Here is a 13,327-nt window from a genome sequence, read left to right on the forward strand (position 1 = left end):
CAGATGATTCATCTGCCAGTTTTCTCTCCCAAGCCATCCTTCAAGCAGGGGGAAGGCAAGCTGCCCACGCTCAGTGTAGTTAGGGCTCTTTCACTTTACCTGGATAGGACAAAACCATATAAGAGCTTCCCTAGACTATTTCTAGAGTCTGCAGATAGGATTAAATGTTTGACAATATCAACCCAGAAACTCTCTAAATGGATATCTAATTACATCATATCATGCTGTGAGTGAGCTAGATTAGATCCTTCTTTGCAGGTTATATTCCACATCACAGGAAGCTTCTGCACTTTCCCTAGGAAGCTGACCAATTTCTGATTTTTGAAGGTTAGTTAAATGGGGACTAGTCCATATTTTCACAAAACGCTATTTCCTATGCAAGACATCAAGATCAGAAGCTTGCTTTGACATAGCTGACCTGCAATCACTATTTAAATAGACACTGAGCATGAGCCTGTCTATGGGGTCACTGCTTATAAGTCACCAGAAGTGAAATGCATGGGAACAGTCAATCGAAGAAGAAAGATTAGTTACTTACCCTACAGTAACTGTTTCTTTGAGATGTGGTGTTCACATGCATTCCATGACCCACCCTCCTTCCCTGCTGCTACGGAGTCCTGATTTTGTGTTGGTGAAGGAATTGGAGGACAGTTGGATGCAGTTTGTCCTTGATCTTTTTGGGCAGTGAGGAAATGGGGAACACAAAGGCGCTCCTATGGTACAATCTCAGCCCAAATGGACATTGCTGGCCAAAAGAATCCAATCACAAGGACATCTTTAATAACCACAGTACTAGGGTAAGTAACCATACTTTCTTTAGATCTTTACACTCTAGTGTTCTTGTTCATTCCAAATGTTAATTTTGTCATATGGTCATAGTCGAGTAGAAAGGGAAGAAGGCCTAACATTTTGTTAAACTGTAGAAAAAGCAAATTCTGCTAGTTTCACTTCAGTAGGACAATTCTCCAACAAACATCTCTAATGTGCCGTTGGATAAATTCCTGTTACATAGAAAGTTACTTGAAGTTAAAACAGTAGGTCAAAAAAGATGATTTTAAAGTTGTCCTTGTTGAAAGATTGGTGGTGCCAGACTACTCTGGCCTCAATTTCTAATTTTTAAGCCATTCTTAGTAAGTTTATGCCAAACAAAAAGACACCAAGAATAATAAAAAATGAGTGTTCTTGCTTTTCTTTCCCAGTGCAAATGCTGGCCTGGATTCTGGCTCAAGGATGATGGCAAAACATGTGTAGACATTGATGAATGTTCATCTGGCTTCCCCTGTAGCCAGCAATGCATCAATACATATGGAACTTACAAATGCTTATGTGCAGATGGGTATGAAACACAACCTGATAACCTCAATGGCTGTAAATCTCTTTCAGGTATCACATTTTATTTATACACAAATATATCCAAAATTATTTGTGAAAAGCTTTAACTCTGAAATTTATGGTGTTTCAGCCTTTGTAATGATTAGAAAGATGGTTTAAAGCATCCTTTTCAGTCAGAAACAGAAATCGGAATTCAGTTCAAGGTGTCTAGATGTAAGAATAATTTCTACTTTTATTGTGTATTCTGCACACAGGATTCTATGTGGATAATTACAGTGCATTATGATACTGTGAATTATTAAGTGTGCACTAGGCACTGGGAAATTTCAGAAGCAGGAAAAAAATTACCTTATATTGCCTGCTGCTCAGTCACATGGTAATAGTAAAAAAAAATGTAATGTGCAATATTAAAAAGCCTGCGGCTGCTGCATTATTTTATTTTATTTATTTTCAGTTTTAGAATAGCTTGCTGACATTTTAGCATACAATCACCCAGTGCATTAAGCCTGCATAAAAAGTTAATCATGGAAAAAAAGAGGATAAAAGAAAATTATATGGTGATTCTGATCTTTGCATAAAAAATGTCCAGTTCACAGTTCTTATTGTAAAGAAACCAGTACTATCACATTATCTCCTGTCATAGTGCAAAATGGACTGTTTGAAATGGTATGCATAGTAAATATATATATATATATATATATATATATATATATATATATATATATATATATATATATATATATATATATATATATATATAAGAACTTAGTTTAATTATCTCTCTCTGTGTCTTATATGTGTTCCTTCCTGACTTATTTCAATCATCAGGATTGCATAGTGTCAGTTATCTTTGGAAGAGGAGGTCAAGGAGGGAGAATTAGAAGTATGGGACTCTACCAGTTACAAGCCATCTCCCACGCACAAACAGAACACACTCCATTCCTCCTCTGCTGGACTCCTCTGAAAGTGTTGGAAATCCTCATCTCCCTAGCAGGCAGAGATGCTCCTGTTCTTGACCTGCCTGTACTCCCTGCAGGCTTGGTTTTCCAACAGTAGGCCACTTTCTGCCTCAGTGACAGGAAGTCCTGACTCCCTGTATCTGTGAGACTCTTGTCCCTGCAGCTTCCATGAATAACAGGAGAGGAAGCTGAAGAGGCAGAGTTGAGAGACGGGATCTGATATTCTTGTCTCTTATCCCTTACTTTATAGGGCATGTGCACATTTACAGGACACAGAGCAGTCAGATGAGAGCAAGGAGTGGAGCCTAGAATAGGAGGGGATAGGATCCGAGATACATTCTGGAGCTAAAATATGTAAAAATTTCAAAGTGTTAATGATAAAGTTCTCAAACTTAAATTGGCAGCTGTTCATGTTGGAGCAAGGCTGGCTGTGGTAAGAGTCGTTCCCAGCCTGTGAGAGGCTTTTCCAGATGTTATTGAGTCCACCCAGAAATCCTAACTTGGCCTCTTTAGCCCACCATAGCAGCCTGTTTCCACAACACACTAAATTAGCCAGTCCTGAAGGAGACGTCTCAGACCATCAAAGAACTGGAGAATGTCCTATGTTAAGTTTGAAATGAATGCTGAATGTATGAAGTATTAGCTAAAATAGCTGAAATGGATGTACACTGTACAGCACATCATTTTAGCACAGTGTATAAACAGTTAATATCAAGTGTTAAATTATATTTGTCATTCTTATAATTATTCTGTATTTATCCTCCAGTTTATCTTCAAACACTTTCATTGATAATATAGCAATAATAAAGACAGAAAGTGAGATTTTATTGCAGTTCATGTCAAATGTGTTTGAAATTATTTGATAAAATAGTGGGAAACCAGGAGAAAATGAAGAAACCTGGGGAAAAACAAAACAAAACAAAACTGATTGAAGTCTAGTAGTAATTCATTTAGTTTTGTCAGAGACATGGGATTTATTTATTTATTTTAGATTTACTCACATTATGAAAATCTCTGGAAACTTCAAATGATATGCCACTATCAAATTGCCTTTTGTTTGCAACAGCAGCATATGATATACTCCATACTGATAAAACAGTGTTACAAGTATATACTGAACCTTAACAAATATATATTATCAGTTTGTAACACAGTTAATGATATTAGTCTTACCTATAGTATAAAAACTATAGTAAAAACTCATTCACAGAATTTGAACATTGCTTGTGCTTTGAGTAATTGTGCACATATAGATTCCACTGTAGATGTTTGTGAGCCCAGTGCACAGCAGTATCACTAGGAGACTAATGTTCCCTCTCTCGATTTGTGCTTTCAGGAGAAAGCATAAAATGAGTATGTCTGTCGGCTCCCTGTTGGTTCCTTATATCTACCATGGCAAGAGTTGGAACTCCCCGTGGCTTTAGCTTTGGTCAGCCAACTTTTGAAAACTTACCTGTATACAGCTTTTATCGATACTATAGTACAGTGTAGTTATTTTAGCTATACTTTTATTAGTACCTGGATGATTTATTATGAAAAGATTCTCAGGTTTTATGGCTAGGCACAAGAGTTGTCTGATTTGTTTGGGTGAGGGAAATGGCAGGGACAAATGTCTTATTTGTACCTCCTTTCCTATCCACACTAAGAATTAGAGAGACTGTTACCTTAAAGATCATCTCATGAAGAAGGTGACATAACTTGCATCTGAGCCAAGTCACGATCATGACTCCGGGGACTCTGGGTCAAGTCAGAGTACTCCTATAGATTTTCTGACTCCAAACATAAATCTGGGAGTGAATGTCATGCTTCCTCTTCTCTATCTAGGTTGAAGAGATCTAAACATTCAGACTCTGACAAGACCTCTAAGTCTTGCTCTTCTCCCAAACTCTCATCTGGTAAATCCTCTGGTACCGGTTTGAAACTTCACAATTCGAAGTGCTCACTTGTTCCATCAGAGGTAGCACTGTTGACTCCAGCTCCATGTGGGCTGCTGAGGCCAGTGTCTTCACTTGTTCCAGGGCCTTCCCATTGGTCTCTGGACCCTTCAACATTGTTGTCACGGTCAGAACTAATACATTCAACTGATGTGCCTTCTACTCTTCAGACCTTCCTAGCAGCAAGGGAACTTCTTTGTTTTTACCTGCCTGACTCTCTCTACTGCAGCTGGCTCTGGTATTTACTTAACTGATACTGACTACGCAATCCCCTCTGCCAGTGCACCCAGCACCGATATCTCACTTGGCACCATCAACATGCCTAGCACCAATGATGCAACCAGCACTGACTATCCATTCAGCTCCACTGACGCATTCAGCACTGACAACACACACAGTGTCTATTCCAGCACCACCGGTACCAACCTCTTCATCAGCTTTTCAGCCACTCCAACCTGCATCTTTTATTGACCCTATATCAGCCATAAGAACACCTATGGGAATAGCTATGGGACCAGCTACCCACTACCATGAAGAGGCTTATGTATCTTCTGTGGGCTCAGAAGAGGAAGGACTTGTCTGTCCTCCAAGATCCTTCAGCTCCCTATAGATCTTCTATTATCAGGTCTAAGGATCAAGACCGGTTCTCATGCAGGAAAGTTGCAGCTTGGGGTCCCCCGCCACTGATGGGGTATGACCATGCAATATCCTCCATTGCCATATTGATCTTGGGCTGCTCCAAGGGATTTTAGACCCCCATCTCATTCACTTCCTGGGAGAATGTCTCCCCTCACTCTCAGTGCATGAGACATCTTTTCAGTATCCTGCGCCTATTCCTCAACCCGCTGTCATGGAACCTGACATGGAGGAGAGTGAATTACTAAAAAAGCCTTTATTGCCCCTTCTCACATTCCTTCTTCCTCACCAGATGAAGCCGTTACCCTGGAATCAACATCTCCCCCATTCACTCCGACCCAGAAAATTTCAAAGTCTTCCAGGATCTCATGAGAAGGATGGTTACTTCTCCGGGAGTGCAGGCGGAGATTGTGCAAGAAAATCTGCACACTCCCCTGGATATTTTGAAGATTTTTACTCTAGGAAAATTTGGCTTTCCCATCAATGAGGCCTCGTTAGAGCCAGCAAAGTCTCTTTGACAGACTCTAGCCTCTATTCCAGGCTCCTCAGCAAGGGTTTGAGCATTTCTTTACTCATCCAGTTCCTGATTCTCTTATAGTAGGACCTGGTAATGAGCAGCCTTGCCAAAACCATCCTAAGACCACTCCAAAAGATATGAAGCTTAAGAAGCTAGGTTTATTCAACTGTAAAGTCTATTACACTACTAGATTACAAAAGCCAGTTGCCAATGACCAGGCTGTTTTAACTAAGTATAACTTTATTCATTTCTCTGCTATTTCCAAGTTCTCTGATAAACTATCGGAGGAATTTCGTGACCAGTTTTTAGCAGTAGTGTCTGAGGGACATCTTATAGTGTGAACATCTCTTCAGGTAGCAACAGATCCACTGATACTGCCTCATGCTCCATGGCCACTGCAGTCTCTATGTGACATACTTCCTGGCTGCAGGCTTCATGCATCCCAAAGGAGCATGCACATCACAAGAGAGGACTTACCATCTGAAGGGTGTTAACAATTTTCTACAGAAACAGGTGATACCATGCACCTTTTCACTCTTTTAGAGTTTACACTCCAGCTAAAAAAAGGAACCTACTTAGGTCACAGTATTTGTATACACCCTCTTTCCAACAGAGTCCACAATATCCATCCCAGGAAGAGGTCAGGACCTCCTAAATGTTGCTAGCCATCTTCAATTGTGGTGTGCCCTTCTCACCAGGTGTCTATGACATCAAAGCAGTCATTTTGACTTTTTGGTAATGGACAATGTGCCAATGCTATCTCCTTCCTTTGAGTTATGCTTATCCCTTTTTTACTGTGCTTTGGAAAACATCATATCAGACAAGTGGGTACTTAGCACAGTAAAGGAGGGATATGTTATCCAATTAATTTCCCTTTCTTTTCCCATCCCCCCTTTCCCCTCTCTTTTAACAGACCCCTCTCATGAGACTGTGTAACTTCAAGAACTATGGTCTCTTCTAGAATTACGTAGGAACATAAGAACGGCCATACTGGGTCAGACCAAAGGTCGTCTAGCCCAGTATCTTGTCTTTTGATAGTGGCCAATGCCAGGTGCCTCAGAGGGAATGAACAGAATAGGTAATCATCAAGTGATCCATCCCTGTCACCCATTCCCAGCTTTTGGCAAGCAGAGGCTAGGGAAACCATCCTGGATAATAGCCATTGATGGACCTATCCTCCATGAATGTATCTAGTTGTTTTTTGAATGCTGTTATAGTTTTGACCTTCACAACATCCTCTGGCAAGGAGTCCACAGTTTGACTGTGCATTGTGTGAAAAAATACTTCCTTTTGTTTTTTTTAAACCTGCTGCCTATTAATTTCATTTGATGACCCCTAGTTCTTGTGTTATGAGAAGGAGTAAATAACACTTCCTTATTTACTTTCTTTACTTAATTGGGAGAGACAGAGGAAGTTCCTTACCAACCGAGAGGAAAAGACTTTTTTTCCTTGCACTTCCTGGTCCCAAAGGAAACTGGGTCCTCTGTCCCATTGTAGACCTTAAAAAGCTAAACTATGTCATCAGAAAGATCAAGTTTGGGATGGTTAACCTCTCTTCTATTATCCCTTTCCTGGAAATAGGAGATTGGTATGTTTCCCTCGATGTACAAGATGTGTACTTCTGTGCAGTGATGCAGGAAGTACCTTTGTTTTGTGGTAGGCACCAACCACTACTAGTACACAGTGCTCCCTTTAAGTTTGTCAACAGCCCCTAGGGTCTTCAGTCAATGGTAGCAGCCCACCTCCATGATTTGGGCATTCAACTATTTCCTTACCTGAACAACTGGCTGGAGATCCAAAACAATGTCCTAGTGATCTCATCTAGGCCTGAAACTAAATTTGGAGAAATCTCAGTTATAATGCACTCAATGCATAATTTTTATAGGAGCAAACCTCGATGCCAGAACAACCAGGGCTTATCTCTCAAAGAACAGGTACCTATCTGTGGTCGCCCTTTCCAATGACCTCAGGTCCAGGTCAATGACAACAGTGCATACCCGCCTTCATCTCCTGTGCCATATGGCCTTGTGGATGTATGTAACTCTACATGCCAAACTTCACCTTCACTGTCTGCAAGGCTGGTTTCATTCAGTATTTCTTCCTTCTAGGCGCCTTCTGGATGTGCAGATTTGTATATCTACTTGAGTGCTTCACTCTCCGAGTTGGTGATTGGACTCAAGGAACATATGCAAAGGAGTCTCATTTTTATATCCAGAAGGTTTTCCCTGCATATAAACATGTTGGAACTTAGAACTATTCATCTGGCCTGGTAGTATTTATGCCCTCCCTCAGAAAACGGGTGGTGCAAGTTCTCACAGACAACACCACAGGTATGTTTTACCCGAACATCAAGGAGGTGCAAGATTGTCTCAGCTGTGCTGGGAAACAATCCTCCTTTGGAGTCTGTGTATTCATCACAATGTTTCCCTGAAGGCTTTTCACCTTTCAGGAGTGAGAAACGCAATAACAGATTGCACAAGTGGGTTTTCACAGACCATCTTGAATGGTCAATCAGAAAGACATTCTCCTCCATGTTTTCCACTGCTAGGGTACCCAGTAATAGACTTGTTTGTGACCAACCTCAAGAAGTGCATGGGATTTTTCTCCAAGGCTAGCAGCACTGCAGGTTCTATCACAGATGCTGTTCTTCCCTGGTCTGGTCACCTCCTATATGTGTTCCCTCCAGTTCCTCTCATTCCAGTGGAGCTCAGGAAGCTGAAACAGGACTAAACATCACTAAGCCTCATTGCACCAGCATAGCCAAGACAATATTGGTTCATGGATTTACATCAGCTGTCCATCCATTCACTGATAACTGTACAATTTGTTATAGAACTTCTGTCACAGAACCAGGACAGATCTCTGTATTGAACCTCAAATCTCTCCACCCTACTGTGTGAATGATCTCTGGCTGAGCACTCATGAGAAATTGTGCTCCCAAGAGGTCTAGGCCTTCTTGGTGAGCAACGAAAAAGAATCCATTAGAGCCAGGTATGCATCGAACTGGAAAAGATTTTCTGTTTTGGTACAGTCTCACAGTTTATTGCCCCATCATATTGAGGTTATGCATGTGCTAGACTGTCTCCTGCACCTGAAATCATCAGGCCTCAAATAGTTCTGTGAGAGTTCACCTGGCTTTTATTTCAGCACTGTGTCCACCGATAGAGAGGTTTCCCATCTTGTTTCTTTATTTTTGAAAGGGCCTAACCAATACTTACCCTCCTGTGTCTGCTCTGGTACCTCTATGGGATTTAAATGTAGTTCTCTCGATACTCATAGGTTCCTCTTTTGAGCCTATGGAGACAGCATCTTTATCTTTATCATCTGTGTAATTGGTATTTTTGGTAGCAATTTCTTACGTGAGGAGTTTTTCAGAACTTCAGGCTCTCCTGGCTGACCTTCCTTTTACAGTATTTCATGAGGACAAGGTATCCCTTGAACCACATCCTAAATTTGTGCATAAGGTAGTATCAGCCTTTTATCTAAACCAAACCGTTAGCCTTCCGGTGTTTTTGCTGAAACCCCATTCGCATAAGGAGGAGCAAGCATTCCATATGTTGGATGTTCATGGAGTACTGGTGTTTTATTTGGACCTCACTAGATCTTTCAGATCTTCCTCCCCAGACTCTTTGTAGTTTACCTGAAAGAACCAAGGGTCAACCAGAGTTATCTCAGCAAATATCACACTGCTACCAGCTCACTGAAGTCTCTCCTTGGTCAAGAATAGCAGTTCGCTACACCAGAGCTCAGTATACTACTTCAGCTTTCTTGGGCAATGTTCCAATAGCTGATATGTGCCCTGTGGGAAATGGTCTTCCCTGCATACTTTTTCTAATCACTCTGCCATCGCTCAAGCCTCTCTTGATGATGCCAACTTTGGAATGTTGGTACTATAGTTTCAGTTAAGATTATCCAAAATTCCTCCACCTGTAAAGGAACTGCTGTTGAGTCACTTATGGTAGAATGTAAATGTGTGCAATCACTCAAAGGAGAAAAAAACAGTTACTTACCTTACAACTGTTGTTCTTCGAGATGTGTTGTTTATATATACATTCCATGACTCTCCCACCTTCTGTGCTACTTTGGATCCACTTATAGTGGTGCAAAAGAATGGAGAGGGAAAGGGCACACAGGCCCCTTTTATTGCCCTCAACTGAGAGCACAAGGAGAGCAGGAGTGCATGCGCCTCCTAGTAGTATTGCTGGTAAAAGTCTCCAACATGAATGCACTGGACACACACATACCTACAGTGGAATGTATATATGTGCAATACATCTTGAAGAACAACAGTTACTGTAAGGTAAGTAACCTTTTTTCTCTTTCCACCTTGCATTGTTTATTACTTGATTGATTTAAAACTCAGGATAAATAACAAAATATCTTTTACATTCAGTTTGGACTTCAAATTACCATGAGTTTTAATATGGCTCCTGTATTACAAAGGAAATTTTAAATTACATTAAAAGATATTAATTGAATGCTTTGTTCATTTTTATGTTGCATCATTGATCTATCTTGAAACAACTGAAGGTTTTAACTATTTATTTCATCCATAACATTGTAGCATTGTAACATTTTATTTTTCAAACCACCTGTATTTCAGCTTTATATTCCTGATTATCCATAACATTAATTAAAAAAAACCCTAATGTAATATATTCTTTCGTCTGTGGTTTAGATGAGGAGCCTTTCTTAATTCTGGCTGACCATCATGAAATAAGAAAAATTAGCACTGATGGATCCAACTATACTTCATTGAAACAGGTATAATCACAGTAACAGTCTCTAAGTTTCATTTTAATACTCTTACTACTATTTAAAGTATGCAGTTGAGAGAAAGATAATCCTAGAACTGTTACAGTATATGTTGCAGAATAATGCAGTAACCTAATGTATATAGTGATTTTTATAGTTTCTTAAAACAACTACTCTGATCGAGTTTTCGATTTGTATTAATATCCAGGCAGTTGTTTGTTGAGTCACTCTGAAATCCAAAAATGTGTGTTCTTTCAACTTTCCAAAGAGATGACTACTACTTCGAGTGTTTGCATATGTTGATTATACTTTAGGTGTGTTCTGGAGAGTTTTCCATAGCAATACCCAGAGGCAGCCACACTTGCACCTTGGCTTCCCCTCATGCGCCAAGCCAAGGGTATACAGGGAGAAGCCACCCCCCATCCTTTATTTCCTTCTTACTGTTGATGATTGAAGTGTGCTTTTCATCCCTGGTTTATCTGTGAACTACAGTTGTATCTAGTTAGCTAGTTCTTAGTTAGTGGTACTTGTTTGGTACTTTGTACCCTTATTTATTGATTTTTTTTTAAATGTATTTTATTGTTGAATAAGCGGGTGTCTTCAGGCTTCACCAAGTACCAGGGTAAGCATCTGACAAGGTCCCCTGACTTTAAGCCCTGTTCCAGGTGTCAAAAAGTGTTGCTCTTTACTGGACCTGTTTAAAGTGCTTGAGTGGTGTCTGAGTTGCCATGGCTTCAAAACTGCAATGAAGAAGAAGAAGAAGAAGAGAGAAGATACATCCTTATGGAAACTGTTCTTTTCCCTGAGCACTGTGAGCACCCTGAGCCTTCAGAACCAAAAAAGAGGATGTCTTTGACTTCTTTAAAATCCTCTACCACAAAGATAAGCCACTCCAATACCAAAGATAGACCATGCCCAATGGCTCACCGCTCCCTGGTACTGCCTCAGAGTGGTTATCAGAAGACTGACACATTGATTCTGGTACCCATTCCAGGACTGACGAGATCACATACTTCATTGGTGGCAACAGTGGATCCATCACCCCGGCTTATTGCAGGGCAGAGGGCTCCACTGCTATGGACAACAACAGAGACCTACACAGCTATGAATGGCCTGCTAGTACTTTTGCCATTCATTCAGAGAGAGGGCTGTTTACTGGTGCTGTCGCACATGGTGCAGGCTTCAGCATTGACACCGGTGTCTTTCATGGTGCCCAGGAGCACAGGTCTGGTATCATTTTCCTCAGCTGCTTCATAAACGGCACCTAGACCACTGATACCCACTCCACCTCCACCTCAGCACATGGTACTGGTAGTTAGGAAGCCTCCAATGCTGCTCTGTTACTGCAGTCTTGATGCAAGTCCCAGTCCCAATCTATGATGTCTCCTCCCAGTATTGCACCACCACTCTTACTCCTCATCAGACTCCGAAGTGGTTCCTGTGTTTCCCATTTCAGGGAATCCAGGGCATCCGCCAAAACTCATTCTCACTCTCACTGAAAATCTTCTGACAAGAGCAGGAAGTTGAGAGATTGGAGTACCTGGTCCAGACACAGCTGGCCTCTGGTACTGGTAGGAGGAGATCACTTCCAGTTCACCATACTACCTTTTGATGTTTCATTCATGCCAAGATTGTTCACCAAGTGCACAATGGTGGTATCAGCCAGTTTCTGCCATTGGGACAAGCACATATATATGAATGAATAATTGGAATGAGACTACTCTTGTCAGCAGTTGGAGAGCAGATTCCATTGGATTCTGTATCTGTTCATCCACGTAGGCCTGAAAATATAAAAACAGAGAAAAATCAATCCTGTCATCAATACAAAGAATAGGGTTCATTGGGGTGGTCTTGGACTTGACATCAGCCAGGGCTTATCTGCCACAGCCCAGGTTTCCAGTTGTAATAGGACCCTTGTTTGTTGTTCAAAGATCAGCCATGAACCACAATGCAGAACTGCCTTAGGCTCCTGGGAAACATAACTGCATGTACATATATGATCCCTTATGCCAGACTGCATCTCGGCGGTATGCAGTAATGGCTCAAGTCAGTCTACCATCTATGGATACCAAGATAGTATGGATAGTCATCTCTAAATTGGTGGATGAATCAAGACAACATGGAAGTGTGAAAAGGGATGAATTAGGTTTTCCAACAGGATAAGTGTTAATAGAATAACCCCTTTTTCTTGAGTCCAGGGAATGTTAGCTTACTAGTTTTAATGCAAGCTTCTTTTCAGTTCAACTTTTACCTTGAACAGTATTTTTCAGATAAGGACATTGGCTTATTCTTAGCCAACCAACAATTTATTAATCCACCCAGAACAATGAACAGCTCATCACTTACATGCAAACACAACCAATGTTCTAGGTATGTACTACATACACATTACCCTCTTGCATTCTATAATCACAGACTAAAGTTGAAGCTCAGCAGTTATATCAAAGAACAATGCAGATTACCAAGATTTTTTATTACATTTACTTATGATAATAAATTCTCAATTCCTAATGCATTTATCACACTTCCAAGGATGTGCTGGTCTTTAAGGCCCCTTTAAGTGTATGGTTACTACTCTTTGACTGGATTAGTCCAAAAGACACAAGTTTAGAATATTTAAAACAATTGTGCAAAGTTGTCATTTTCAGTTTCTCCTAGGTCAGTTTGCTTGGACTTATAAAGGAGTTAAATCTAAAATATGGTTATCTGAGGTATCACTAGAGAGTGTAGACTCATAAAGATAACCTTCAGTTATTCATGATAAAGAATAAAAGGGGAAATAAAATAATTGAAATGAAATCTCAACATTTCTTATCCTGTTAACTCTGGGATGGGAGACTGGCCTTTCCACACAGCTAATCCAGGCATTGGTTGCACTTAAGATGCTGCAGCTTCTTTTGGATCCAGTCAACTCTCTTAAGCACATGGTGACCTCAGTTTTATATAACCAAGTTCCAGGCTCATTAGAGGGGTCCATCATCTGATTCCCATTGGACACTTGTCAGGTGGGTCATTAGATTTCATTTCTCTTATTTTCACTGCTGCTTCCATTGGTATCCAGTAGATGGCTTTTTGGTGTATAACAAATTTATTTAAAATTCTTATTGGAGGCTTTATAAGTTTAATTTATTTCAAGGATTTTATTTAATTATTAGCCCCCATTATTAATTGGGATTCACCACTTTTAAGCAAAT

General features: G+C 40.5%; 1 protein-coding gene across 1 annotated transcript in view; it reads left to right on the forward strand.

Annotated features, from left to right (window-relative positions):
• Positions 1-13,327, forward strand: part of LRP1B (LDL receptor related protein 1B) — a 1,239,928-nt gene that overhangs the window by 1,010,401 nt on the left and 216,200 nt on the right. The window contains exons 56-57 of the mRNA XM_039494476.1: positions 1,200-1,383; positions 10,057-10,142. Coding sequence (XP_039350410.1) covers positions 1,200-1,383; positions 10,057-10,142 — 270 coding nt within the window. The remainder of the gene's footprint in view (positions 1-1,199; positions 1,384-10,056; positions 10,143-13,327) is intronic.

The sequence above is a fragment of the Mauremys reevesii genome, linkage group 11 (assembly GCF_016161935.1).
Source record: "Mauremys reevesii isolate NIE-2019 linkage group 11, ASM1616193v1, whole genome shotgun sequence".
NCBI classification, from domain to species: Eukaryota; Metazoa; Chordata; order Testudines; family Geoemydidae; genus Mauremys; species Mauremys reevesii.